The sequence below is a fragment of the Elephas maximus genome, chromosome 25 (genome assembly GCF_024166365.1).
Source record: "Elephas maximus indicus isolate mEleMax1 chromosome 25, mEleMax1 primary haplotype, whole genome shotgun sequence".
Taxonomy (NCBI): Eukaryota; Metazoa; Chordata; class Mammalia; order Proboscidea; family Elephantidae; genus Elephas; species Elephas maximus.
In genome coordinates this window covers 53,352,138-53,379,872 of record NC_064843.1, presented here as the reverse complement: position 1 = coordinate 53,379,872, position 27,735 = coordinate 53,352,138, and the positions used below count along the sequence as shown (strand labels likewise).

Sequence of the window (27,735 nt, the reverse complement as noted above, 5' to 3'; positions counted from 1 at the left end):
TTATATGTTTGTATCAGTGACCTAAATTATAACTTACTTCTTTTTTCATAGCATTTATCATTTAAGTTATTAGGTAGATTGTGGTTTGATTTACTGTTTCTCTATTGTTGAATATTTAATTGTATTTCTAATCTTTCACTGAAGTAGACATTGAAAAGAAATGTGTTCTAAGGCAGCTACAGATCCCAAATCCACAAATGTCAGTACTTTCTTAGATCTCTTCACTTTCATCACCAGCCAAGTAATTGCCTTGCTTTTTAGTGCCTTTTAATTTAAAAAATATTTTTTAACAAAGTTTGTTTTTTGTTTTGTTTTATTTTTTCTCTCCATTTTAGAAATGTTTCTTTGCACATGAGCACTAGTAGTGAGCCATCAGGCTACAATGAGAATCTGGTCCTGGCAATCAGGCTCACTCACTAGTCAGTTAATTACATGACTTCCTTACTGACACAGCAGCTTTACATATGTGTGGATCAACCTGTGGTTCTCTCACAAGCTATAAAAACTGCCAGTGTCGAAACCTCGGTGTGAGATTTGCAGATGCCAAGCATCTAGGATGGTATAAATAATCTATAGTATTTTCCATATTTTGCATTATTTCCATAGGATAGCTTCCCAGAAGTGAAATTACTAGAAAGGGACATGAGCACTTTGTGACTCTTGAGATTATTGCCAGATTGCTTTCCAGTTTGTAATGCCTTCAATACGGAGTTGAGTAAGAGTGCCAGTATCGTGAAATTTTCAGCAACATTGGATATTTTTTTGATAATTGAATAGAACAAAATTGATATTGTAACATACAGTGCATTTTTTAAAGTCCTCAACCATAGTATTTTTAAGGTCCCAGATGCAGTGTTGTTTCTTGTAAATCCTTTGTACATACGTGTGTTTGTGTGTGTGTGTGTGTGTAAATGTAAAGGGCTTTTTAATTTACATGCTGGACATGATAAAAAAAAAAAAAGACATGAGATAAATGAGCTAATCTCTCTGAACCTCAGTTCATTCATTTGGATAGTGGTAATAATGTCTGTCTTGGTTAATTTGTAGCTTATGGAATAATGCTCTGTAAATATCCTGTTCCCCAACATTTTATCTGGTTGTTTGGCATTCATTGATGATAATTTCTTGTCAGTTATTACTTTGTTGGTTGCAAAATGGTGGTTTTCTATTTCTATCATTCATTTTACATTTATTAGCCAGCATTCTTTTGTAAAGTGGAGCTCCATATACATCCCCCTTTTTAGGTCGCTATAGGCTCCTGATTTGACAACTCTTGAGGAGTTTCCTATAATGGATTTAGAGAAATGGCGGACTAACAGGGGAACTGAGGTCAAGAGAGCTCACTTGGGAATGGGAAAACTAATGGCGTGTTATGTGCTTCTGCAAATGATACACTAGAGACAGAAAAAAGTGATACAGAAGAGAGGGGAAGATTGCTGGAACTATGCCCTTAGGTACATGAAAGGAATTTCCTTGCACATATGGAGGATTTGGCCTTTGATAGATATGCATGGACAGTTTATTCATTATAACAGCAGAGAAGACAAAGAATATGGTCATGGAGCAGATAATTGGTAGATGTGGTGGGAGCTTGTGGTTCTCCTCTACTTGTTTTTTCTTAATGAAGTAGGAAGATCATCAGTTGAGAATAAGGATGAAGAAAAAGGTGTTAGACATTTGGAAAAAAAAGAAGGTATGAAGTGGTTGTCTAAGAGAGTAAGGAAGAGAGAAATATAGTAGGATTGCTGAGCAGCAGTAAGGGTGCACTTAAAGTTCATGGCCATGTAAAGTAAGGAAAATCAGCTTAGTTATGTGGGGTTTCTTTGGTTGTTGTTTGTTTTCAGCTACATTTAGCAGTGTGGAGCAAATGTGGGGTAAAGGGAGAGTTGGATGAAACCAAAGTAAAAGTTTTGTCATTCAGTATGACCAAGCAAGAGGGGAACAAGGAGACTGAGAGTACACACACAAGAGAGTAATTGTGACAGGCCATAGAATCTATGGTTAGGAAGGAAATGAAGGTACGTTTAGGCTGAGGGATGGTGAAAAGGCGAGAGGATCAATGGATTGTAGGTCCCTTTGAGAGAGAAGAAGCATATCAGATAGTGTTCTGCTGGTATTCATAAGGTTTTCACCAGCCAGTTTTTTTAAAGTAGATAGCCAGGTCCTTCTTCCTAGTCTGTCTTAGTCTGGAAGCCCTGCTGAACCCTGTCTACCATGGGGTGACCCTGTTGGTATTTGAAATACTGGTGGCATAGCTTTCAGCATCACAGCAACACCCAAGGCACCACACTATGACAAACTGACAGATGAATGGTGGTGAGAGAAGGTATGATATGAAAATTGTAGACTTCTTGTGATGACAGACTTAAATGGGGATAAAGGGCATAATAAAATGTGTACTAACGATCTTCAAGCTATAATAGTAGTGAGTAGTGTCATGAGGGAGATCTTGTCAGGAGCACCCGGAGCTCTAGGATACTGCCCTACTCTTACAAAGAAGGCATGGAAGTAGAGAAGACTGTCTCAACCCTCAAGAGGAGCTCTTCGTCACTCCCACTGACGGGCATGTGCAGTGAGGGTGCACTTCTCCCTTTCCTCTGCTTTTTCCTCCGTTCTTTTCCATTGTAATCCTATTTTTATTCTGGTATCTGCTTTTTATACTTTGTTTCTCTTTTCCCTTTACCTTTTTCCATGAAAATTTCCTCTTTCAGGAGTTCGATATAGTTATGTAACTCTTTCATCTGCATTCCTCTGTTCAGTGTTCCATTGGGAACAGACCTCAGTGACATGTATACATGACCATTGTATTATTCATTCTTTATTCAGAAATCATTGTTTTTGAATCACTTGGACGTTCACTTTGCTAGGCAGCCCATTTTCAAATATTTTAATTTGCAGACATTTCAAAATCTGTTCACTATTTACTTTTGGCTATTTCTGTGTTTCCATTTATTGCCAGTGTACCCATTATTTGAAATATATTCACAAAAACGGTTTTTTGGTCAGAACATTTTTAATAACCAGATGTTTAAAATTTTGAGTTGAGTGCAAAGGAAAACATTACATGGAAAACCCGAACTTAAAATAAGCTAAAACATTTTCAGTTTGCCTCGTATTTTGACTTTCTAATTTCAAATATAACTTTTATATGTATAGCAGACAAAGCAGGACACAGATGAGTATAATAATTATTTAAGGTAAATCTAATAATGCAAAAGTCAATTTGAGTGCATTAGGTTTGAGTTTATGTATTAAGAAAACAAGAGAATTTGTTGTTTGAATAGCTCCACTGTTTTTCTGCGTGAGTCTCATTTAAAACATTACGTCTCCTCTCTTATCGACTTTCTCATTATCCAACATTTCACATTTATGACAATAGTAAAAAAATCTATTATCTGACTATTTTCTTTATTAACGATGTACACATGGCAGTAACAAACACCAGGGCTGTAATGGTTACTTGTCAACTTAGCTGGACCATGATCCTCAGTGGTTTGGCAGTTATGTAATGATCTAATTTGGCAGTTATCAAATGATAATATAGTCACCCTCCATTTGTGATCTGCTGTGGCCTTCCTCCATTTTCGTGTAATGCTGATTTTCACACAACGACCTGGTCTTTGGAACCTAACTATGTCGATAGGTTACATGTTCACGTGAGGAGTGGGTGTAATTTCTTAAAGCAGTCTTGAGTACCTTTGATATTTTATAGTCTTTTACAAAAGAATCATGTTTGTATTACTGTGTATAGATGAATAGCCATCCCAGTTAATTTTCTTATTGACTTTTTAAAATTTAATTATACTACAGCTATTTTACTTGAAACTTATTTAAAAAAGGGAATATAAAGTGAAGTTAAAAGTTAGAAAATAAATATATATTTATTTGAAGATGATTAACATTTGGAGATGATATTTTGATTTTTTTAAGTGATTTTTTTTCAGATTATTGAAAAAATTACTGTTTCCAAAATAAATTCTAATGAATATACATAATCAGTAGCAAGGACACACAAACTGAGATCCATCGAGTTTTATACTTAATTCATACCAGAGAATAACTCTTCCACTGAATCCGATCCAACATAGAAAGGCTTACTTATCAGTATGGAGTCCCTGATCAGTGCAAATGGTTAACGCACTCATCTCCTAACAGAGAGGTTGGCAGTTCAGGTCCACCCAGAGGCACCTCAGAAGAAGTGCCTAGCGATCTACTTTCGTAAAAATCATCCATTGAAAACCCTATGGGGCACATCAGGTCACCATGAGTTGAGATCAACTTGATGGCAGTGGGTTTTATTTAGCAGGATACAGCCTATAAGTATCCTACCCCCTTGATGATAGGTTTCCCATGGCAGAGGACAGTAGCCTGAAATGCAAGTAGAGGGTTAATCCTTTTGATTGCTAACCAGGCTGGAGCTAACAGAGCTTCGAATTGGAGAGAACTGAACATACATTCTTATAGTTGGAACAGGATTGTTTTTATTTGGTTATAGATTTCAGAATGTTCAGTATGATCATGTTTTTGAGTTTAAATACAGCCTTTAAGCCTACCCTGAGCTCTGTGACATATGATAAACAGTTCATTGCCTTGGTTGACCTTTTTTGCACTTATTATATTGAAACAGAAAATTAAAATGGTAGGTTGCATTTATCCCAGATTTTTTTTTTAACAGTGTATTAAATATAGTGAACCAAATTTTGAACGATTTAAACCTCTGACCTTTTTGATGTTTACCAGTAACATTGTTCTTATTGAAAAAAGAAATTTACAGTAGTTCCTGACATAGATTAGACTTCTTAATTTTAGATTGTTAGTAGCTCTACAGCTGTTCTCAGTATAAATATATTTTTTCCAGAAGTGGGTTAAGTATGTTTTAACTTTTTTTGTACTGACAAGAGATGGGTTATATCATTTGTTCTTAAAAGTACATATGGCCTTAGAAGTTGTCATCTTTAAGAATTATCTTTTTAGGAAGTTTTTATTATGTATAACTATGCTATTATAATAACGATTATTTTAAAACCATATGTAACATGAATTATCTCAGAATTTTCTGTTTTTCATAGATATAAGGATGACTTACCTGAAGCATCTTCGTTTTAAAAGTAAAATTTCAACCTAAGATTCATAGAATTGCAGATCTAAAATTTATGTTATCTTCAGAAAACATTTGCAACATGTATAACAAAATATCTATATTATACAAATCCCCCCTGAAAATTAACAAAAGAACAACAATCCAGTAGAAAATGTCCAACTGATATAGACAGTTCATAGGAAAAAAAACACAAATGCTTCTAAAAATATGAGTGCAAAAAACTTAACCTTATTAAAACTTGAAGAAATACAGTTAATAATGATATAAAATTTCTCTCAAGTCACTAACAATTTAAAAGATCTTTAGCTCTTCTTGTTGTGTGCCGTCAAGTTGATTCTGACTCAATGTTGACCCTGTAGGGCACAGTAGAACTGCCCCATACGGTTTCCAAAGCTGTAGTCTTTATAGACACAGATTGCCACTGTGGAGCAGCTAGTGAATTCGAACCGCCAACCTTTCAGTTAGCAACCAGGTGCTTAACCACTACATCGCCAAGGCTCCTTAAGATTGTTAGCATGTGATATAAGGAATCAATCCTTATATCCAGAGCCAGAGCAGAACATGTTCAGAGCAAGCTAGTAGTAATTTGGCATCCTCATAAGCTATTGTTTTCTAAGTAACTGTTAAAAGTTTATTGCTACATTAAAAAAAAAAAAAAAAAGCAAAGAATGAGGACCACCATGGCCAGTCTCAGCTTCTCCTCTGTTGTCCTGAGCAATTCGGCTCTAGCTCCAGTGGAAGCCTTACTGTACCCACTCTCTTTAGAAGGCACTGTAACTTTGCCCAAATCAGATAACCAGAGTATCTTTTCAAAACTATACAGTTCTGTTCTTGAGTGTTACAGTTGTAATTAAAAGTTTATCTCTTATGTTTCCAGAGATATCTGAAAACACTTGTGGGGCTATTGTGCCTCCCCTCCCTCCCAAAATCTATCAGTCTGGAGCTGCTGTATAAGGATTCCCATTGCAGTGTTATGGGTTTATGGGTTATTTTGAGAAATTGAAACAACCTAAATGACCACTGTTCTGTTCTATTAAAAAAAAAAAACAAATTACAGACTAACGTGTATGGTAATGACCCCATTTTTGCATAAGTATGTTTTAACTTTTTTTATGTATAGGAAAAACAGTTTGTAGCAATACCCGCCCAACTGATCTGAGTAGATACTTCTAAGGGCAGTAGAGTTGAGAGTAGGAGGAGGATGAAGGAACTTTCACTTTTTATTTTGTTCCCTTTTGTGTTTGAACTCTTCGGCAAAAAGCATAGATCACTTTCATAATTAAAATAAATTGGGTAAATATGGTTGGTTGGTTGGTTGATTGCTTTTAAGAAAGACTCCAATGGGCAAAATGCTCAAATTTCCATATTTATCTCTAATGAGGGATCATTCAGCTTATGTTGAATGAACTGATTAGGAAATAGTTACTTTGGAATTGGTTTGACTGGGTAAAACATCTAAAACCTTGGTGTATTAGATTCTTTGTTCTAGTGATTTAGTATTATCTAATTTTAAAGTCAAAAAGGATCTCAGAGTTCATCTATTGATTCCATCATTTTGTAATTTTTAAAAAAGAACTAACATAGAGCTGAAGTGGTCTTTAGCCTGTCCTCTTCCCACTAGACTTTATTACATATAATGTATTTCTTTGCTAATCTTTTACATCCGGCTACATTTATGACAGAGAGAGCCATGGTTGCAGTGGTCGTGGAGAAAGTTGTGATAATGATGAAGAGGAAACCAAGGTTGTAACGCACTATTTTGTACAAAGTCACATATGGCTAGAATTCAAAACTTAGGTGTGTGCGCCTTTCTTGAATTATCAAGAGCTTTGTAGGGCACTGAGCTAGAACTTTATATTGTGTAAAAAGCAGTTGAGTCATTTGTGGAATGTGTGATAAAAATGAGAAGCAGCTAGGGTTATCTAAAAATATTGCTAGTACTTTTTCTCCATACAATTGCCAGTACAATTTTTCAGTGTTTTCTGGGTTATTTTAAAAAGATTATTTTCTCCCATAATAATAACCCAAAAACCCGTTGCCATCGAGTCGATTCTGACTCATAGCGACCATATGGGACAGAGTAGAACTGCCCCATAGAGATTCCAAGGAGCACCTGGTGGATTCAAACTGCTGACGTTTTGGTTAGCAGCTGTAGCACTTAACCACCATGCCACAAGGGTTTCTCCCTTAATAATATTAATATTTAATTTAAAAAAGCTTAAAAAAAGATCTAAAACAAAAACAAATAATATTTTTATGCTAGAAAGTGCTAAAATTCCATACCTTATGACTTCCCAGTTAATTGACCTGCTTGGTTTAATCCCCATATGATCCCAATTAAATATGTAAATGAGGGCCTCTGGCTGCAAGCATCAGGAGTCTGTCAGTGCCATCCCTCCCTCTGAATGAGCAGCACCTCAGTTGTACTGTTTGCTTCTGTAGTCACAATTTCCAGCCCGTGGCACTTTTTTTGACTTTGCCTTGGACTTAAAATCTGCCTGAAGTCAGTTCAAGAAGAGAGCTTCCTTCATTTCTGCTTGTTGCATGTGTTGTTTTTCCACAGCTCTGTTGATTGTTTGAAGTAGTGAAGTCTTTGGTCTTTAAAGCATAACTTTTGCCTATTCTATTTGTGGTTGTCCCTCATCATCATTCTACGTATTAACTGCCTGGCTAGCAAACAATCATTTTTCTTTACACATGTTTCATATATTATTTTAACAAAATTCCCTAAGACTACTTACTTTCAACTGTTTTAGTATGGCTGTCTTTTTTTTTTTTAAGTCATATAACTCATAAGCTTACTACTTTAACACATTTGTTTTTACATATTATCTTCCGTAAGTATACAGTTTGTTTTATTATACCCCCATTATAATTCTGCTTTTTGTTTTATTACAACTATATTGATGTTTCTGAATACCTTTTAGAATTATGTTTTGTTATTATGGATAACATAATAACATCATATTGCATTTTCTTAGGGATAAATTCCTAAGACTGAAAAATCTTCATGTCTTTTGTCTAGTATTATTTTTTTGAAAGAGTTCCACTATTTCATAGTGCTAACTGGGAAACTTTTTATTTTTTAAATTGTGAAGATGCCTAGAAATGCCAGTAAAATTTATACACAAAGCCAAAAATCTGGTTGCTACAATAGGTCCAGATTTTGTGCTCTGAAAGATTTGCCAGCTTTTCTCAGTCTTTCTGGGTTAAACCGTTAGTAGACAATTGCACATTGACTATAGTGAAATGATCATTTTGAGCTTTAAAGTCCAAGGTGAAGTCAGTAAAAATTTCTGTGGCTTGTACTGGTGGCTAGGCAGGCTGAATCTGCTGGTTTCGTCTGGGAGGTGCCGTGTGTTGTTTCTTACATATTGACAGTGTTGACTTGATGTAATCTTACTTGGGGATGAAAATGTAAAGGCCCTTTCCTCCCTCACTTTAATCTTCACTGAGGGCGGGTGGTGGTACTCTCATCAAATGAGCTATAGTAAAATATGTCCTTAGCTCAGCCCATTATAGGAAACTGTTTACTGTGAAATTATTTGGCATAAACTTGAAAACCTGCCAGAAAATAAGTGCCAATAATTTAACTTGAGTTTTGGTATTTGGAATAACATGCTATAGTAGTAAATTGAAACCTGTACTTAGAAGGCATGTGTTTCCCTGAGAAATGGCTTACATCAATTGGGGAAGCCTGCCTGCATAGGAATTCACCAAACTTTTCCTTAGATTGTCATAACATATATTTTATTTTAGGTTTCTAATACTCCTTTCTGTGAAAGCACAAGGAGATATTTGCTGTTGGACATTGCAGTTTTCTAGACATACATTTTACTAATTGGTGTTCTAAGATTCTGATACCTTTTTGGATCCAAAAAGTACTTGACCTGAAGTAGATTTTCTTAGTAGATTCTGTCACTAGAGAATTCATTAGAATAGAAACAGTACTTTCTTATAAGACAAGCCCTGGAAGCATTGAAGTCCTAAATTTTAATATTTTATTCTGTATTTTATATATACATATGTATATGTATATATATATTTATGTTATATAGAGAACATTGTCGATGGAATAGACTCCAAGTTAGTTATTTTCTGTCTACCATGATAGGAAAGAGTTTAAGGAAAGCAATGCTTTCCTAATAGTTATTTGGAAAAGCTTGTTAGAAACAAGTCAGGCTATATGTTTAAAAAAATATATATATATATATGTTTAAAGACGTCAGTAAATGTGGAAGAAAATCCTTAGATCGCAGGAAGAAAAATCTAGCTTGAATTAGATGTAACAATCTGTTGTAAAGATTGTTAAATATTGGAATGCTTGGGAAACTGAAGTGTTTTTCGTTTCCCTTTTATTTTTATAACAAGAAACTTTTTGAACTTGACCTAGAAATACTGTTCTCATTGTATCTAAGCCTCGGAATATCCTTATATATTAACAGTTTTTTGTGGTCACCTGAAACTCTTCTAGGGCGGAAAACAAATAGGCACCCCAGAATTTGCAGGTAGATTTTTGAAATGCAGTCTATAGATTGGAACTTGCTTATAATGAAATTTGGGATAGCATTAACAGTTTATTGAGATTGTGGAAATAGCATAGAAGACTTAAAGTCAGAATTTGTAAATAGGGTTTAAATACCTGTTATGTTTAAGTACCAATTATTTTGATGAGGACTAAATGACAAAAGATAGGTGAAAGCTAGCTTAGCACATACTTATCATTGACTTTTTAAAAATTCTGTTTCATTTAAAAAAAACATAGATACAAAAGATTTGCATAATTATTTATAAATAAACAGTTCAAAGAAAAATAATCAAATGAACACCTGTGTACCCAGCTAAGAAAGAACATTGCCAGCATCTGCAGTCCCCTGCATAACTGGGATTCCCCAATTACATTCCCCACCTTCCCTACCAGAAGAAACTATGAAACCAGATTTTGTGTTAATCATTCCCATTCTTTTCTTCATAGTTTTACCACATGTGCATGTATCCTAAAACAGTCTGTATTTAGTTTTGTGATTTTGAACTTTACAGAAGCATCCTCTATATAGTCTTCTGTCACTTGCCTTTTGCTGTTGACGTTCTGTTTTGGTGAGTTATCCATGTCCATGCGTATAGATGTGGGCCATTCATTTTCACTGCTACAAGGAAGTCCATCTTACAAGTTTTTGGAGCCCTGGTGGTGCAGTAGTTAAGAGTTCAGCTGCTAACCAAAAGGTTGGCAGTTCAAATCCACCAGCCACTCTGGAAACCCTATGGGGCAGTTCTGTCCTATAGGGCCGCTATGAGTCAGACTCGACAGGATGGCAGCAGGTTTAGCTTTTTGTGTTTTGATGTAAGTATTCTTTCTGTTGCCCGGTTACCGTAGTTTATTGCTGTTATAAACAATGCCTTTGTGACTATTCTTGAACTTGTCACCTAGATATAAATGGAATTTCTTAGTTGTGGAACAGGCTCGTTACTTTTACAATATCTTGCCAAATTGTTTTCTCAAGAGCTTGAACTGTTTTATGCTCTCATTAGTAGTGTGAGTTCCCATAGCTCTTCATCCTCACCGTTACTTGATATTGTCAGGCTTTTTAGTTTTTGCCAGTTGAGTATATAAGCAGTGGTATCTCATTATCGTTTTAATCTGTATGTTGTTGTTACGTATTTATTGAGTTTCTACTATGTACTAGGCTCTGTTGTTGTCACTGGAGACACAGCACTGATCAAAACAGACAAAGATGTAGGCCTTCATGGAGCTCTCTACATTCTAGTGTGTGCGTATGTGTGTATTGGGGTAGGAAGGGAGTTAGTAAACACATAAATGGATAAAGTATATACTATGTCCGGTGGTGATTACATGCAATGGGGAAAAAAGCATAAAACCAATATGAGAAATAAGTTTAGGAGTGGGAGTGGGTAGCGATTTAAACAGGACAGTTAGGGGAGGTTTCATTGAGAAATTGACATTTGAACAAAGGCCTAATGGACATTTCTTCCATCATCTTTATGTTCTCCTTCTAGAAGTCCTATTTGATATGTATGATACTTTTACTCTGTATCTCATAGCTTTATATTTTCCAACCTTCTGTGCAGCATCCTAGGTAATTTCTTCAATTCTGTCTTTCAGTTTATTAATTCTTCCTTCACCTCTGTCTCTACACTGCTGTTTAACTTGGCCATTGACTTTATAACTTCATTTAGGTTTTTTATTTCAGGAAGTTCTTCCCCCCCCCCGCCCATCCATCTTATCTCTTTTGATAGTCTGATCTTTTAATTCCCTCTTTTATTTTTTTAAATGTGCTTATTTTACATTTCAGAAACCCTGGTGGCATAGTGGTTAAGTGCTATAGCTACTAACCAAAGGGTCGGCAGTTCAAATCCACCAGGCGCTCCTTGGAAACTATGGGGCAGTTCTTCCTGTCCTGTAGGGTCGCTATGAGTCGGAATCAACTCGACGGCACTGGGTTTTTTATTTTATATTTCATATCTGGTCTTTATGGGTCTGCCTTACAGTTTTTTTGCTGCTGCTTACTCTAGTTCATGATGGTTTGTCTGTTTTGTGAATTTTGGTTATGATCTCACTGTCCTTGGATCTTTCTTAACCTATGGGAAGTCTCCGAAGCCTGTGTCAAAGTGCTTCTTTTCCAGAGTATTTGCCAGGTGCCTAAGGGCACTTCCAATCCTAGACCATTTGAAACTTACATTCTGGATGGGGGATTTTGGGCCACACAGGTAGTGTGAATTCCAGCCACTGTGGCTATAAGTTCTTTGGAAAAAAAATTATCTTTATTTCCCTTGTTCTGCCTGTAACAAAAGCCCAAACAGCCTTGTATTCCCTCTATGCTGGGGGTGAAAGGATGTATCACCCTCTGATGTAATCTTTAAGAATCCCGTCTTTATGTAGTAGTCTCTTATGGGACCTCCCACCGTGATCAGGCTCTAAGCTTTGTCTTCTGGCTTCTTGGTTAGCAGCCCGTTGAAACCCAAGATCCCTACTAGACCATAGCAGATTAGTCCGTGCCCCCAAGGAAAACTTCCTGCTCCTGAGCTAGTTTAACGTTCTATTTGAGCTTTCTTGTGACTGGACTCTGAAAAATTCCCTTAGTTTCCTTCCGTCTCAGCCATGAATTGAAAAGTCTTCATTTACTCTCTACCCTGTCTATAAACATTATGTGTAAAAATAACAGTAGTTATTCAGTCCTCTTTGCCATAAATTAAATAACAGGGCAGCTTCACCAGACTTGGCCAGAATTTTAGTCTTAGCTTTGTGTTGTGATTGCAACCTACTTGAAAGGCAGAAAAAACATATAAATAAAGTACAGGCAAATGAACGATACAATAGCTTCCTAATGAGGCCCAAATGTCTTGCATTTGAAGTCAGCTTTTAAAGAACATTTGATTCTAAGAAGCAGGGACAGCTTAGTTCACAGTATACTGAATATAGTTGCAAATGGAAAGCATCATTTTAAACAAAAGTAAAGGAGATTTAGAGGAAGTTAAGAGTGTGATAAGAGTCCTGATGCCTCAGTGGTTGAACACTTGGCTGCTAACCTAAGGTTGGGCATTAAAACCCACCCAGTGGCTCCGAGAAAGACCTGGCGATCTATTCCCCTAAGATTACAGCCTAGAAAACCCTATGGGGCAGTTCTAATATGACTTATGGGATCGGTGTGAGTCAAAATTGACTTGACAGCACCTGACAACAACAGAGTGTGGTAAGCTCAAATTCCAGACAAATGTGAAACAGTTGCTGCCCGGTGAAATGGCTTTTAGGTAGTCAACAGTAGCAGAAAATACTCACATAGATTTATTCAGCGCATACGTTGAGGGTATCTTCTATAGATACATCACCGAATATTTTGGGAGGTATAAAACTATCTATATAAGAAGCAGTCCTCAATCTAAGTAGCTTACCTAAACCCTCTTCTTATTATTATAGCTACCTGTGTTGTTTCCAGATAGATATAACTGTATTTTAAAAGAGTGTTTGTTGGCTTTGACTGATTGGTAATTTCTGGGGCAGTTCTACTCTGTCCTATCTGGTCACTATGAGTCGGAATCAACTCAACGGCAGTGGGTTAGTGGTATTATTTTTTCTAAGGCTAGTTATTTTTTAATTCAATGCATTGTTGCTCTCTGCCTATAGGATTGGGAACAAATTTGATTCATTTATTCTTTCATTCAGCAGACATTTGTTAGGTATGTGCTGTGTTCTGGGCCCTCCAATAGCCAAGCCACTAGGGTTACCTCCCTGAGAAAAATAAGCTATGGCCTCTAACCTCATGGAGCTTGTAATCCAGTAAAGGAAATGACTATTAATTTTTTCTAAATCATCCAAAAAAATAGAGAAATGCAACTGTGATAAATGATAGAGAATAGAAGAACATGGTGCTGTAAGAGTTTAGGAGAGAGGGCTTCATAGATGAGAAATTCTGAGATCCTGAAGGAAGGTAGTGTTCAAAACATTGAAATCTTAATCCTTCCCATTAAAAAGATTGTTGGTTTGGTTTATCCAGTAAACTTTAAGGATATGTACATAATTGCCTGATCGTACTGTAGAAAAAAAAAATGATGCAGGAAAAGATCCGCATTATTCTGTGTATGGGATCAAGTATCCCAATTATAGGAAACCCTGGGTGGTGCAGACAGTCAAGCTGGTTAAGCATTAGACTGTTAGCTGAAAGGTCGGCAATTAGAACCTGCGCAGAGTCACCTCGGAAAACAGGCCTGGCTATTTGCTTCTGAAAGGTCACAGCCTTGAAAACGCTATGGAGCAATTCTACTCCACATACATGGGGTTGCCGTGAGTCAGAATCGACTTGACAACTACTAACAACAACAGCAATCCCAATTGTATGAGTAAATGTGTCCTTCCCTCTCCCCATACCATTGGGGATACTGGCCAGCTGTGAAGGAGTGCCTCAAGGGCGTGACCAGTGGTTTTCTTGTACAGAGCTTGTACCCAGAGTGGATTCCAAATTGGGCATTTTGCTGGTAGTGATGGTAAGTAGTAGCGGTTAAAGTTAAGAGCAGTTCCATTTTGTAACACATGAGTTTACCATGAGTCGGAATTGACTCAGTGGCGATGCGTTTGGGTTTTTTTATTTTTGTTTGTTTTTTTTTTGTCGTTGGTGGTTAGTTATATTTTTAAAAGCTACTTTTGAAGTTGAGTGTTAACATGGTCTGATTTATAACATAAAACCATAAAAAAAGATTGAGCCATAAGTGTTCATAAATACTCTCAGTGGATTCTAAGTCCTCATTTAAATAAAAAGTGCCAATTTCAGCTTATACCGGAAATCTTAAAACGTGTGTTCTGTTTTTATAAACAAAATCAATTCTAGTACCTAGTTATTTTAAGTTACTCATGTCCTGCCCTTTGAAGGTTTTTCAAATATTTCTAACAAGTAAGGCCAGGAGAAATGTATAGTCTTGTTTTTATGGATTTTGAAAAAATATTTACATGTGTTTTTATATGTATTCAAACTGCCAAAATTATTCTGAATGGATTGCACTTAAATCATTATTGTTGTAACTGAGTTATCTGCAGTCATGGTTGACTTTTAAAGGATTTTTTGACCTTTAGTTTTAGGATTTTGAAGTTGTTTTTAACTAACTCGACTGTCCTTGGATGTACACTTAAAATTTTTTTAAACAAATTTGTGCAAAACTAAAAAGTTTTAGTAAAGTTGTTTTCAGTCACATAGTGGCTGCTCTCAAATGAGGCTAAAACTGTCTCTAAAGAATGTTCTTGTGCTTATGCCAAGAAGCTGCTGGGATGGGCATATTTTTAAGAACTTAGAACATAAACAACTGGGATCTGTGGCAAGAAATTTAAATGACCTCATGATGACAATGAGAACAAAGCATTTTTAAATTATCCTTGTGTGTTAATTCATTGCAATGTGTTTGTCACTCTGTTATTTTGGTATATTTAGTGAGAGCCAGGCAAAAAAATTATAGACTATGTTTAACTGAAGATACTATTTTTTTTTATTGTTGTAAACAAACTAAATACCAAAAATATATTATTTCCTGACAATAAACTTTATGAATTATTCTAGAGCTATAGGTCCATTCATTTTAACCATATGAGCCACTTGGAGATAAAGACCCTTTATTTAGATCTGATTCATTTAGTTTGATTCATTCTCTGTTGGAGAGCATATGTTCCAAACATGAGAGATCAAACAGTTGGCTTGAAATAGGAATCCCCCCTTCAAGATAGATCAATTAAGTGTTAAGTATTTACTTTGTATCTGGCACTATGCTAAACATTGTGGAATACAAAAGAAGATGACTTTAAGCTGCTTTTGGTCTAGTTGGAAGAAAAGGCATACAGAGTTGAAACTTTTAAAGTAGAAAAGACATATAACCAAGTACCAAATAAAACAACACATTACTTATGTGGTACAAGTAATAAATGGCCCTTCTTTTCAGAAATAATATATAATCATTGTCTAGAACAGTAGTTCTCAACCAGGGGTGATTTTGCCCTCAAGGGGATATTTGGCAGTATATGGCAATTTTTTTTTTTTTTAATTTTTATTGTGCTTTAAGTGAAAGTTTACAAATCATGTTAGTCTGTCATACAAAAATTTATATCCACCTTGCTATATACTCCTAATTGCTCTCCCCATAATGAGACAGCCTGTTCCGTCCCTCCCCTCTCTCTTCTCGTGTCCATTCCACCTGCTTCTGACCCCCTCTACCCTCTCATCTCCCCTCCAGATAGGAGATGCCAACATAGTCTCATGTGTCTACCTGATCCAAGAAGCTCATTCTTCAGCATCATTTTCTATCCCATTGTCCAGTCCAATCCCTGTCTCAAAAGTTGACTTTGGGAATGGTTTCTGTCTTGGGCTAAGAGAAGGTCTGGGGGTCATGACCACAGGGGTCCTTCTAGTCTCAGTCAGACCATTAAGCCTGGTCTTTTTATGAGAATTTGTGGTCTGCATCCCACTGCTCTCCTGCTCCTTCAGGGGTTCTCTGTTTTGTTCCCTGTCAGGGCAGTCATCGGTTGTAGCTGGGTACCATCTAGTTCTTCTGGTCTCAGGCTGATGTAGTCTCTGGTTTATATGGCCCTTTTTGTCTCTTGGGCTTATAATTACCTCGTGTCTTTGGAATTCTTCATTTTCCTTTGCTCCAGGTGGGTTGAGACCAATTGATGCATCTTAAATAGCAGCTTGCTAGCGCTTAAGACCCCAGACGCCACTCTCCAAAGTGGGATGCAGAATGTTTTCTTAATAGATTTTATTATGTCAATTGACTTAGACGTCCCCTGAAACCATGGTCCCCAAACTCCAGCCCCTGCTATGCTGGCCTTCGAAGCATTCAGTTTATTCAGGAAACTTCTTTGTTTTTCATTTAGTTCAGTTGTGCTGACCTCTCCTGTATTGTGTGTTGTCTTTCCCTTCACCTAAAGTAGTTCTTATCTACTATCTAATAGTGAATACTGCTCTCCCTCCCTACTTCCCTCCTCCCCCTTGTAACCATCAAAGGGTAATTTGTTCTCTGTTTAAACTATTTCTCAAGTTCTTATAATAGTGGTCTTATGCAATATTTGTCCTTTTGCAACTGACTAATTTCACTCAGCATAATGCCTTCCAGGTTCCTCCATGTTATAAAACGTTTCACAGATTGCTCACTGTTCTTTATTGATGAGTAGTATTCCATTGTGTGAATATACCATAATTTATTTATCCATTCATCCGTTGATGGGCACCTTGGTTGCTTCCATCTTTTTGCTATTGTAAACAGTGCTGCAGTAAACATGGGTGTGCATGTATCTGTTTGTGTAAGGCTCTTATTTCTCTAGGATATATTCCAAGGAGTAGGATTGGTGGATAGTATGGTAGTTCTGTTTCTAGCTTTTTAAGGAAGCGCCAAATCGATTTCCAAAGTGGTTGTACCATTTGATATTCCCACCAGCAGTGTAGAAGTGTTCCAATTTTCCACATCCTCTCCAACATTTATTATTTTTGTGTTTTTTGGATTAATGCCAGCCTTGTTGGAGTGAGATGAAATCTCATTGTCATTTTGACTTGCATTTCTCTAATGGCCAATGATCCTGAGCATTTCGTCATGTATCTGTTAGCTCCCTGAAGGTATTCTTTAGTGAGGTGTCTGTTCATATCTTTTGCCCATTTTTTGATTGGGTTATTTGTCTTTTATGTAGTTGAGTTTTTACAGTATCATGTAGATTTTAGGGATCAGGTGCTGATTGGAGATGCCACAGCTAAAAACTTTTTCCCAATCTGTAGGTAATCTTTTTACTCTTTTGGTGAAGTCTTTGGGTAAGCATAGGTGTTTGATTTTTAGGCACTCCCGATATACAGCAATATTTTTTATTGTCATGACCAGGGGGTGCTACTGACATCTAGGTAGTAGAGGCCAGAGATATTGTTAAGCATCATATAATGCACAGGATAGCCCCTAACAACGAAGAATTATCTAGTCTGACAGTAGTGCTGAAGGTGTGACACCCTGTTGTAGAACCTACAGCTGTCAAATTGAAGTTATGGGAGATTGACTCCACTATGCCCCTAGACTTTTCAGCTCCCATAAAGTTTCCTTGCCTGGGGCTGGTGTCCTTGGATCCATACACAGAGATGAGCATCAGGTACCCATAACCCCCACACCCCACCCCCAAACACTGTATGCAAGGTTTTCCAGTACAGTGTTCCAGGGAAAAGTCTGTAGCTTTTACCAAATTCTTAAAGGATCTGTGTCCCCCCAAAAGGTCAGTACTCGCTGACATATAGAGTAGAAGTATATAGCGATAAAGGTACGTCAAACCAGTACTCTAGTCATGTTAGACAGGAACAACAGAGAGCCTTCCTTAGTATCTAGCACAAGTACAGGTAGAGTGTTAAGTTTCAAGGATCAAAATGAATCAGAAAATACTTTTTGCTGAAAAAAAAAACCTGAATTTTAATTTAATATTTTGAAGTAATCAAATCTTAACACATGAAGAAATTACAGTACAATACCTTGAAGATTATCAGTGTAAACATTAAATCTAAGGCACAATACTGTGCGTTTAGAAATTTAGACTGGACTGACTGTGTGCTGGCCGACAGACTTATTTGAATTGATTTACTTCATTGTTTGCAATCAGCTTGTCTTACCAGGGTTTGCTGCTTTCTCCCACACACGGGGAGAGAGGAACTGAAACCGTAGCCTACATTAATATGAGGATCCCAGTTCACATTTCCTAGATTCTGTTTAACTCTTGATTAAGTCAGATCTAGACATGGTTTTGCACACTCCACATTGCTTCTGAAAAACCATTTAGTGAAATGGGTTATGTTTTTCTTGCAAGAAACGTGTTTTATTTGAGAGTTGTGTTTCTGATTTGACAACCAGTAAGTTAGAGATTCCACCAGCAGGATGTCATAAAAACAAATCTACATAACCCTGAATGTGTATAATTTGATACTTATTCTGAGTTGTAGAAATTGGGAGATTAACTCTTGTCTTAAAAGCCAAGGAAGGGAGGCAGAGCCAAGATGGCGGACTAGGCAGACGCTACCTCGGATCCCTCTTACAACAAAGACACGGAAAAACAAGTGAATCGATCACATACATAACAATCTACGAACCCTGAACAACAAACACAGATTTAGAGACGGAGAACGAACTAATACGGGGAAGCAGCGATTGTTTCCAGAGCCTGGAGCCAGCGTACCAGTCAGGTATGGCACAAGCACAGAGAGCTGCTCCACCCCCCTGAACTAACCCCGGGAGGGGGACCAGCCGGTTCCGCGGGCGGCGAGGGACGCAGCCGGTAGGAGAAGTCCCCGGGAGGCAGTGACTGGTCTTGGAACGGGGAGAGCAGCGTCCCAGCCAGGGAACCGTCCCGCCGGGATTTGGACTGGACGCAGGTACGGCATAAACATGGAGAGCTGCTCCACGCCCCTGAACTAACCCCGGGAGAGGGCTGAGCCGGTTCGCGCGGGCAGCGTCCGGTAGGAGAAGTCCCCAGGAGGCAGCGACTGGTATTGGAGTGGGGAGATCAGCGTCCCAGCCGGGACACTCGGTCACGGCACAAGCACGGGGAGCTGCTCCACCCACCTGAACTAACCCCGGGAGGGGGCCCAATCGGTTCGCGGGGGCGGCACGGCAACACGGCTGGAGGGACGAGAAGTCCCCGGGAGGCAGCAACTGATTTTGGAGTCGAGAGTGCACCGTCCCAGCAGGGGAGCCTTGACGCTGGGCGTGGGGCTGGAAGCAGAGGATCTGACCGTGACTCCAGCGGACCAGACCCCCCGAGGGCAATCTCCACACAGCCAGCACACATAGGTGACGCGCCCCACGGGAATCCCAGATATAATAGTCATTCCAAGCAAGACAAGCAACTCTGGCTATATTCTGAGGTGCTACTCTCCTATCTCTCTGTTCCCTCCCCCACCCTCCCCAGGCGCCTTCATTAACATCAAAATAGCCTGAGCCAGAGGGAGAACTCTGATAGGGATCTGACTGCATTTTTTTTTTAGCGGATTTTCTGGAAAAACTACTTTCCCAGTGATGGCTCGGAGACAACAATCCATATCAAACCACTTAAAGGAGCAGACCATGACAGCTTCTCCAACCCCCCAAACAAAAGAATCAAAATCTTTCCCAAATGAAGATACAATCTTGGAATTATCAGATACAGAATATAAAAAACTAATTTACAGAATGCTTCAAGACATCACAAATGAAATAAGGCAAACTGCAGAAAAAGCCAAGGAACACACTGATAAAACTGTTGAAGAACTCAAAAAGATTATTCAAGAACATAGTGGAAAAATTAATAAGTTGCAAGAATCCATAGAGAGACAGCATGTAGAAATCCAAAAGATTAACAATAAAATTACAGAATTAGACAACACAATAGGAAGTCAGAGGAGCAGACTCGAGCAATTAGAATGCAGACTGGGACATCTGGAGGACCAGGGAATCAACACCAACATAGCTGAAAAAAAATCAGATAAAAGAATTAAAAAAAATGAAGAAACCCTAAGAATCATGTGGGACTCTATCAAGAAGGATAACCTGCGGGTGCTTGGAGTCCCAGAACAGGGAGGGGGGACAGAAAACACAGAGAAAATAGTTGAAGAACTCCTGACAGAAAACTTCCCTGACATCATGAAAGACGAAAGGATATCTATCCAAGATGCTCATCGAACCCCATTTAAGATTGATCCAAAAAGAAAAACACCAAGACATATTATCATCAAACTCACCAAAACCAAAGATAAACAGAAAATTTTAAAAGCAGCCAGGGAGAAAAGAAAGGTTTCCTTCAAGGGAGAATCAATAAGAATAAGTTCAGACTACTCAGCAGAAACCATGCAGGCAAGAAGGGAATGGGACGACATATACAGAACACTGAAGGAGAAAAACTGCCAGCCAAGGATCATATATCCAGCAAAACTCTCTCTAAAATATGAAGGCAAAATTAAGATATTTACAGATAAACACAAGTTTAGAGAATTTGCAAAAACCAAACCAAAGCTGCAAGAAATACTAAAGGATATTGTTTGGTCAGAGAACCAATAATATCAGATATCAGCACAACACAAGGTCACAAAACAGAACATCCTGATATCAACTCAAATAGGGAAATCACAAAAACAAACAAATTAAGATTAATTGAAAAAAAAAATACACATAACAGGGAATCATGGAAGTCAATAGGTAAAAGATCACAATAATCAAAAAGAGGGACTAAATACAGGAGGCATTGAACTGCCATATGGAGAGTGATACAGGGCGATATAGAACAATACAAGTTAGGTTTTTATTTAAAAAATAGGGGTAAATAATAAGGTAACCACAAAAAGGTATAACAACTCTATAACTCAAGATAAAAGCCAAGAAAAACGTAACGACTCAACTAACATAAAGTCAAACACTATGAAAATGAGGATCTCACAATTTACTAAGAAAGAGGTCTCAGCACAAAAAAGTATGTGGAAAAATGAAATTGACAACAACACACATAAAAAGGCATCAAAATGACAGCACTAAAAACTTATTTATCTATAATTACGCTGAATGTAAATGGACTAAATGCACCAATAAAGAGACAGAGAGTCACAGACTGGATAAAGAAACACGATCCATCTATATGCTGCCTACAAGAGACACACCTTAGACTTAGAGACACAAACAAACTAAAACTCAAAGGATGGAAAAAAATATATCAAGCAAACAATAAGCAAAAAAGAAGAGGAGTAGCAATATTAATTTCTGACAAAATAGACTTTAGACTTAAATCCACCACAAAGGATAAAGAAGGACACTATATAATGATAAAAGGGACAATTGATCAGGAAGACATAACCATATTAAATATTTATGCACCCAGTGACAGGGCTGCAAGATACATAAATCAAATTTTAACAGAATTGAAAAGTGAGATAGATACCTCCACAATTATAGTAGGAGACTTCAACACACCACTTTCGGAGAAGGACAGGACATCCAGTAAGAAGCTCAATAGAGACACGGAAGATCTAATTACCACAATCAACCAACTTGACCTCATTGACTTATACAGAACTCTCCACCCAACTGCTGCAAAATATACTTTTTTTTCTAGCGCACATGGAACATTCTCTAGAATAGACCACATATTAGGTCATAAAACAAACCTTTGCAGAGTCCAAAGCATCGAAATATTACAAAGCATCTTCTCAGACCACAAGGCAACGAAACTAGAGATCAATAACAGAAAAACTAGGGAAAAGAAATCAAATACTTGGAAAATGAACAATACCCTCCTGAAAAAAGACTGGGTTATAGAAGACATCAAGGAGGGAATAAGGAAATTCATAGAAAGCAATGAGAATGAAAATACTTCCTATCAAAACCTCTGGGACACAGCAAAAGCCATGCTCAGAGGCCAATTTATATCGATAAATGCACACATACAAAAAGAAGAAAGAGCCAAAATCAGAGAACTGTCCCTACAACTTGAACAAATAGAAAGTGAGCAACGAAAGAATCCATCAGGCACCAGAAGAAAACAAATAATAAAAATTAGAGCTGAACTAAATGAATTAGAGAACAGAAAAACAATTGAAAGAATTAACAAAGCCAAAAGCTGGTTCTTTGAAAAAATTAACAAAATTGATAAACCATTGGCTAGACTGACTAAAGAAATACAGGAAAGGAAACAAATAACCCGAAGAAGAAACGAGAAGGACCACATCACAACAGAACCAAATGAAATTAAAAGAATCATTTCAGATTATTATGAAAAATTGTACTCTAACAAATTTGCAAACCTAGAAGAAATGGATGAATTCCTGGAAAAACACTACCTACCTAAACTAACACATTCAGAAGTAGAACAACTAAATAGACCCATAACAAAAAAAGAGATTGAAACGGTAATCAAAAAACTCCCAACAAAAAAAAAGCCCTGGCCCGGACGGCTTCACTGCAGAGTTCTACCAAACTTTCAGAGAAGAGTTAACACCACTACTTCTGAAGGTATTCCAAAGCATAGAAAATGAAGGAATACTACCCAACTCATTCTATGAAGCCACCATCTCCCTGATACCAAAACCAGGTAAAGACATTACAAAAAAAGAAAATTATAGACCTATATTCCTCATGAACATAGATGCAAAAATCCTCAACAAAATTCTAGCCAATAGAATCCAACAACACATCAAAAAAATAATTCACCCTGACCAAGTGGGATTTCTACCAGGTATGCAAGGCTGGTTTAATATCAGAAAAACCATTAATGTAATCCATCACATAAATAAAACAAAAGACAAAAACCACATGATCTTATCAATTGATGGAGAAAAGGCATTTGACAAAGTTCAACACCCATTTATGATAAAAACTCTTACCAAAATAGGAATTGAAGGAAAATTCCTCAACATAATAAAGGGCATCTATGCAAAGCCAACAGCCAATATCACTCTAAATGGAGAGAACCTGAAAGCATTTCCCTTGAGAACGGGAACCAGACAAGGATGCCCTTTATCACCGCTCTTATTCAACATCGTGCTGGAAGTCCTAGCCAGGGCAATTAGGCTAGACAAAGAAATAAAAGATATCCGGATTGGCAAGGAAGAAGTAAAGTTATCACTATTTGCAGATGACATGATTATATACACAGAAAACCCTAAGGAATCCTCCAGAAAACTACTGAAACTAATAGAAGAGTTTGGCAGAGTCTCAGGTTATAAAATAAACATACAAAAATCACTTGGATTCCTCTACATCAACAAAAAGAACACCGAAGAGGAAATAACCAAATGAATACCATTCACAGTAGCCCCCAAGAAGATAAAATACTTAGGAATAAATCTTACCAAAGATGTAAAAGACCTATACAAAGAAAACTACAAAGCTCTACTACAAGAAATTTGAAAGGACATACTTAAGTGGAAAAACATACCTTGCTCATGGGTAGGAAGACTTAACACAGTAAAAATGTCTATTCTACCAAAAGCCATCTATACATTTAACGCACTTCCGATCCAAATTCCGATTTCATATTTTAAGGGGATAGAGAAACAAATCACCAATTTCATATGGAAGGGAAAGAAGCCTCAGATAAGCAAAGCACTACTGAAAAAGAAGAAGAAAGTGGGAGGCCTCACTCTACCTGATTTCAGAACCTATTATACAGCCACAGTAGTCAAAACAGCCTGGTACTGGTACAACAACAGGCACATAGGCCAATGGAACAGAATTGAGAACCCAGACATAGATCCATCCACGTATGAGCAGCTGATATTTGACAAGGGACCAGTGTCAATTAGTAGGGGAAAAGATAGCCTTTTTAACAAATGGTGCTGGCATAACTGGATATCCATTTGCAAAAAAATGAAACAGGACCCATACCTTACACCATGCACAAAAACTAACTCCAAGTGGATCAAAGACCTAAACATAAAGACTAAAACGATAAAGATCATGGAAGAAAAAATTGGGACAACCCTAGGAGCCCTAATACAAGGCATAAACAGAATACAAAACATTACCAAAAATGATGAAGAGAAACCCGATAACTGGGAGCTCCTAAAAATCAAACACCTATGCTCATCTAAAGACTTCACCAAAAGAGTAAAAAGACCACCTACAGACTGGGAAAGAATTTTCAGCTATGACATCTCCGACCAACGCCTGATCTCTAAAATCTACATGATTCTGTCAAAACTCAACCACAAAAAGACAAACAACCCAATCAAAAAGTGGGCAAAGGATATGAACACACATTTCACTAAAGAAGATATTCAGGCAGCCAACAGATACATGAGAAAATGCTCTCGATCATTAGCCATTAGAGAAATGCAAATTAAAACTACGATGAGATTCCATCTCACACCAGCAAGGCTGGCATTAATCCAAAAAACACAAAATAATAAATGTTGGAGAGGCCGCGGAGAGATTGGAACTCTCATACACTGCTGGTGGGATTGTAAAGCGGTACAACCACTTTGGAAATCCATCTGGCATTTTCTTAAACAGTTAGAAATAGAACTACCATATCCCACTCCTCGGAATATACCCTAGAGATACAAGAGCCTTGATACAAACAGATATATGCACACCCATGTTTATTGCAGCTCTGTTTACAATAGCAAAAAGTTGGAAGCAACCAAGGTGTCCATCAGCGGATGAATGGGTAAATAAATTGTGGTATATTCACACAATGGAATACTACGCATCGATAAAGAACAGTGACGAATCTGTGAAACATTTCATAACATGGAGGAACCTGGAAGGCATTATGCTGAGCGAAATTAGTCAGAGGCAAAAGGACAAATTTTGTATAAGACCACTATTATAAGATCTTGAGAAATAGTAAACCTGAGAAGAACACATACTTTCGTGGTTACGAGGGGGGGAGGGAGGGAAGGTGGGTGAGGGTTTTTTATTGATTAATCAGTAGATAAGAACTGCTTTAGGTGAAGGGAAAGACAACATTCCATACATGGAAGGTCAGCTCAATTGGACTGGACCAAAAGCAAAGAAGTTTCCGGGATAAAATGAATGCTTCAAAGGTCAGCGGAGCAAGCGCGGGGGTCTGGGGAACATGGTTTGCGGGGACTTCTAAGTCAATTGGCAAAATAATTCTATTATGAAATCATTCTGCATCCCACTTTGAAATGTGGCGTCTGGGGTCTTAAATGCTAACAAGCGGCCATCTAAGATGCAGCAATTGGTCTCAACCCACCTGGAGCAAAGGAAAATGAAGAACACCAAGGCCACACGACAACTAAGAGCCCAAGAGACAGAAAGGGCCACATGAACCAGAGACCTACATCATCCTGAGACCAGAAGAACTAGTTGGTGCCCGGCCACAATCGATGACTGCCCTGACAGGGAGCACAGCAGAGAACCCCTGAGGGAGCAGGAGATCAGTTGGATACAGACCCCAAATTCTCATAAAAAGACCAAACTTAATGGTCTGACTGAGACTAGAGGAATCCCGGCGGCCATGGTCCCCAGACCTTCTGTTGGCACAGGACAGGAACCATCCCCGAAGACAACTCATCAGACATGAAAGGGACTGGTCAGCGGGTGGGAGAGAGGCTGATGAAGAGTGAGCTAATTATATCAGGTGGACACTTGAGATTGTGTTGGCAACTCTTGTCTGGAGGGGGGGTGGGAGGATAGAGAGAGAGGGAAGCCTGCAAAATTGTCAAGAAAGGAGAGACTGAAAGGGCTGACTCAAGAGGGGGAGAGCAAGTGGGAGTAGGGAGTGAGATGTATGTAAACTTATATGTGACAGACTGATTGGATTTGTAAACGTTCACTTGAAGCTTAATAAAAGTTAATAAAAAAAAAAAGAAAGACTACAATTGTTGGCCTGACAGAGACTGAAGAAACCCTGAGAGTATTGCCCCCAGACACCGTTTCAGCTCAGTAATGAGGTCACTTCTGAGGTTCACCCTCCAGCCAAAGATTGAACAGGCCCATGGAACAAAACAAGACTAAAGGGGCTCACCTGCCCTAGGGCAGGGACTGGAATGTAGGAGGGAACAGGAAAGCTGGTAATAGGGAAGCCAGAGTTCAGAAGAGAGGGTGTGGTCAAGTCATGGAGTTGTTAACCAATGTCATAGAGCAGTGCATGTACTGTTTTATGAAAAACTAGCTTGTTCTGTAAACCTCCACCTAAAGTACAATAAAATAAATAAATAAACAACAACAACAAAAAAAAAGCCAAGGAAGGGACCATACAGATCATTTATTCCAGCTGTTTCAACTGGGTTTTTTTGTTTGTATTTTTGATGCTCAAGGCTCTCCATCCCGTCTTTAATCCAGGCAACACTGCTTTTAGTTGTTTCATATATTTGAACTTCCATAAAATGTTTTCTTTGGAAAAGAAAGGTTCCTCTTTAAAATAAAGGTGTGTGTGGGAGTGAGGTTTTGCATACTTCTGATCTAGACTAAACTCATCTTGCAGATAAAGAACCTGAGGCCCGAAGCTTTCAGATTTTATTTTGTGGGCTATACATTTCTTTATTCTGTCAGCCAAAGCCGCAAGTTAAACGTGTCTGGTAACTGAATGGAGGATAATCGGGAGTTCCAATTCCAGTTGTGCAGCTTTCTAGCTGCATGTTCTCAGGCAAGGTGCTAAGTGTCTCTGAGTCTCAGCATCCTCATCAGAAAAAAAAGATTAATTATAATATCCTTAGAATTGTTTTTGCTTTCTTAGAATTTAGAATTTACCTGGGAAGATGATCTTGATTACCCAAGTCTTTTTTAAAAAGAGCAATTTCGAACCATTGCGTTTATTTTTTCGAATGGATTTTTTATCATCTAAATATTTGAAGTCCTCCCTCTCTCAACCCAACCCTGTCCTCCAAAGAAATACTAAAAAATAAAATAGACATCTTTATTATTGGAGGGGACATGGTAAAATACATTTTTAAATGAATGATGGTATATTATTTTTTAACTAAACTCTATGCATTTTTCCTTAGGTCTTAAAGAAAGTGCAGAAGAGATGGTGAAGAACAAATTAGAAGGAAAGGATAAACTGACCCCTTGGGAACAATTTTTAGAGAAGAAGAAAGAGAAAAAAAAACTGAAAAAGAAACAAAAGGTATCAATGATAATTAAAACCCAAATATTTATTAAACACCAACCATGTATAGAAGGTGTCAAAAATTTGCCTCCATTACCTCATACTGTAACCCACTTGCTGGAGTAGGCCTTGTTACCATCACAGTCTTAAGAAAGAGAAAGTGAGAGCCCAATAGGTGGTATTTTCTGCAAGGCCACATAATGGTGTGCAAAGCCTGGTAGAGCCCAGAGCCACTTGAATCACTGTGCTCAAATATTTTACATTCACATGCTGCTTAGATAAAATACATAATTGATATCTAGATGTAAATAGTATGATGCTGTTCTTTGTTTTTGCAGAAGAGAGGTGCATACAAACTTTTTTTACTTGAAGATACATACAGAAGTTTTCAACGTGATTGAAGTTATGCTATACATTTGTATTTCTCAGCCTTTTTATTTCCCACTTTTCATTATTAGATGAATATCTTCCTATCTTATTTTTACTTGCCGCTTAGCCTCAGTAAGTTATAAAACGTCATAATGTTGGATTATTAAATACAATTTTATGTGGCTAGTTGCTGTGTTACCCAATTTAAACTATTTTT

The 27,735-nt window shown here is 37.7% G+C and overlaps 1 protein-coding gene across 1 annotated transcript in view; it reads left to right on the top strand.

Annotated features, from left to right (window-relative positions):
- Positions 1-27,735, top strand: part of ESF1 (ESF1 nucleolar pre-rRNA processing protein homolog) — a 78,640-nt gene that overhangs the window by 28,173 nt on the left and 22,732 nt on the right. The window contains exon 10 of the mRNA XM_049868956.1: positions 27,046-27,167. Within this exon, the coding sequence (XP_049724913.1) occupies positions 27,046-27,167 (122 nt within the window). The remainder of the gene's footprint in view (positions 1-27,045; positions 27,168-27,735) is intronic.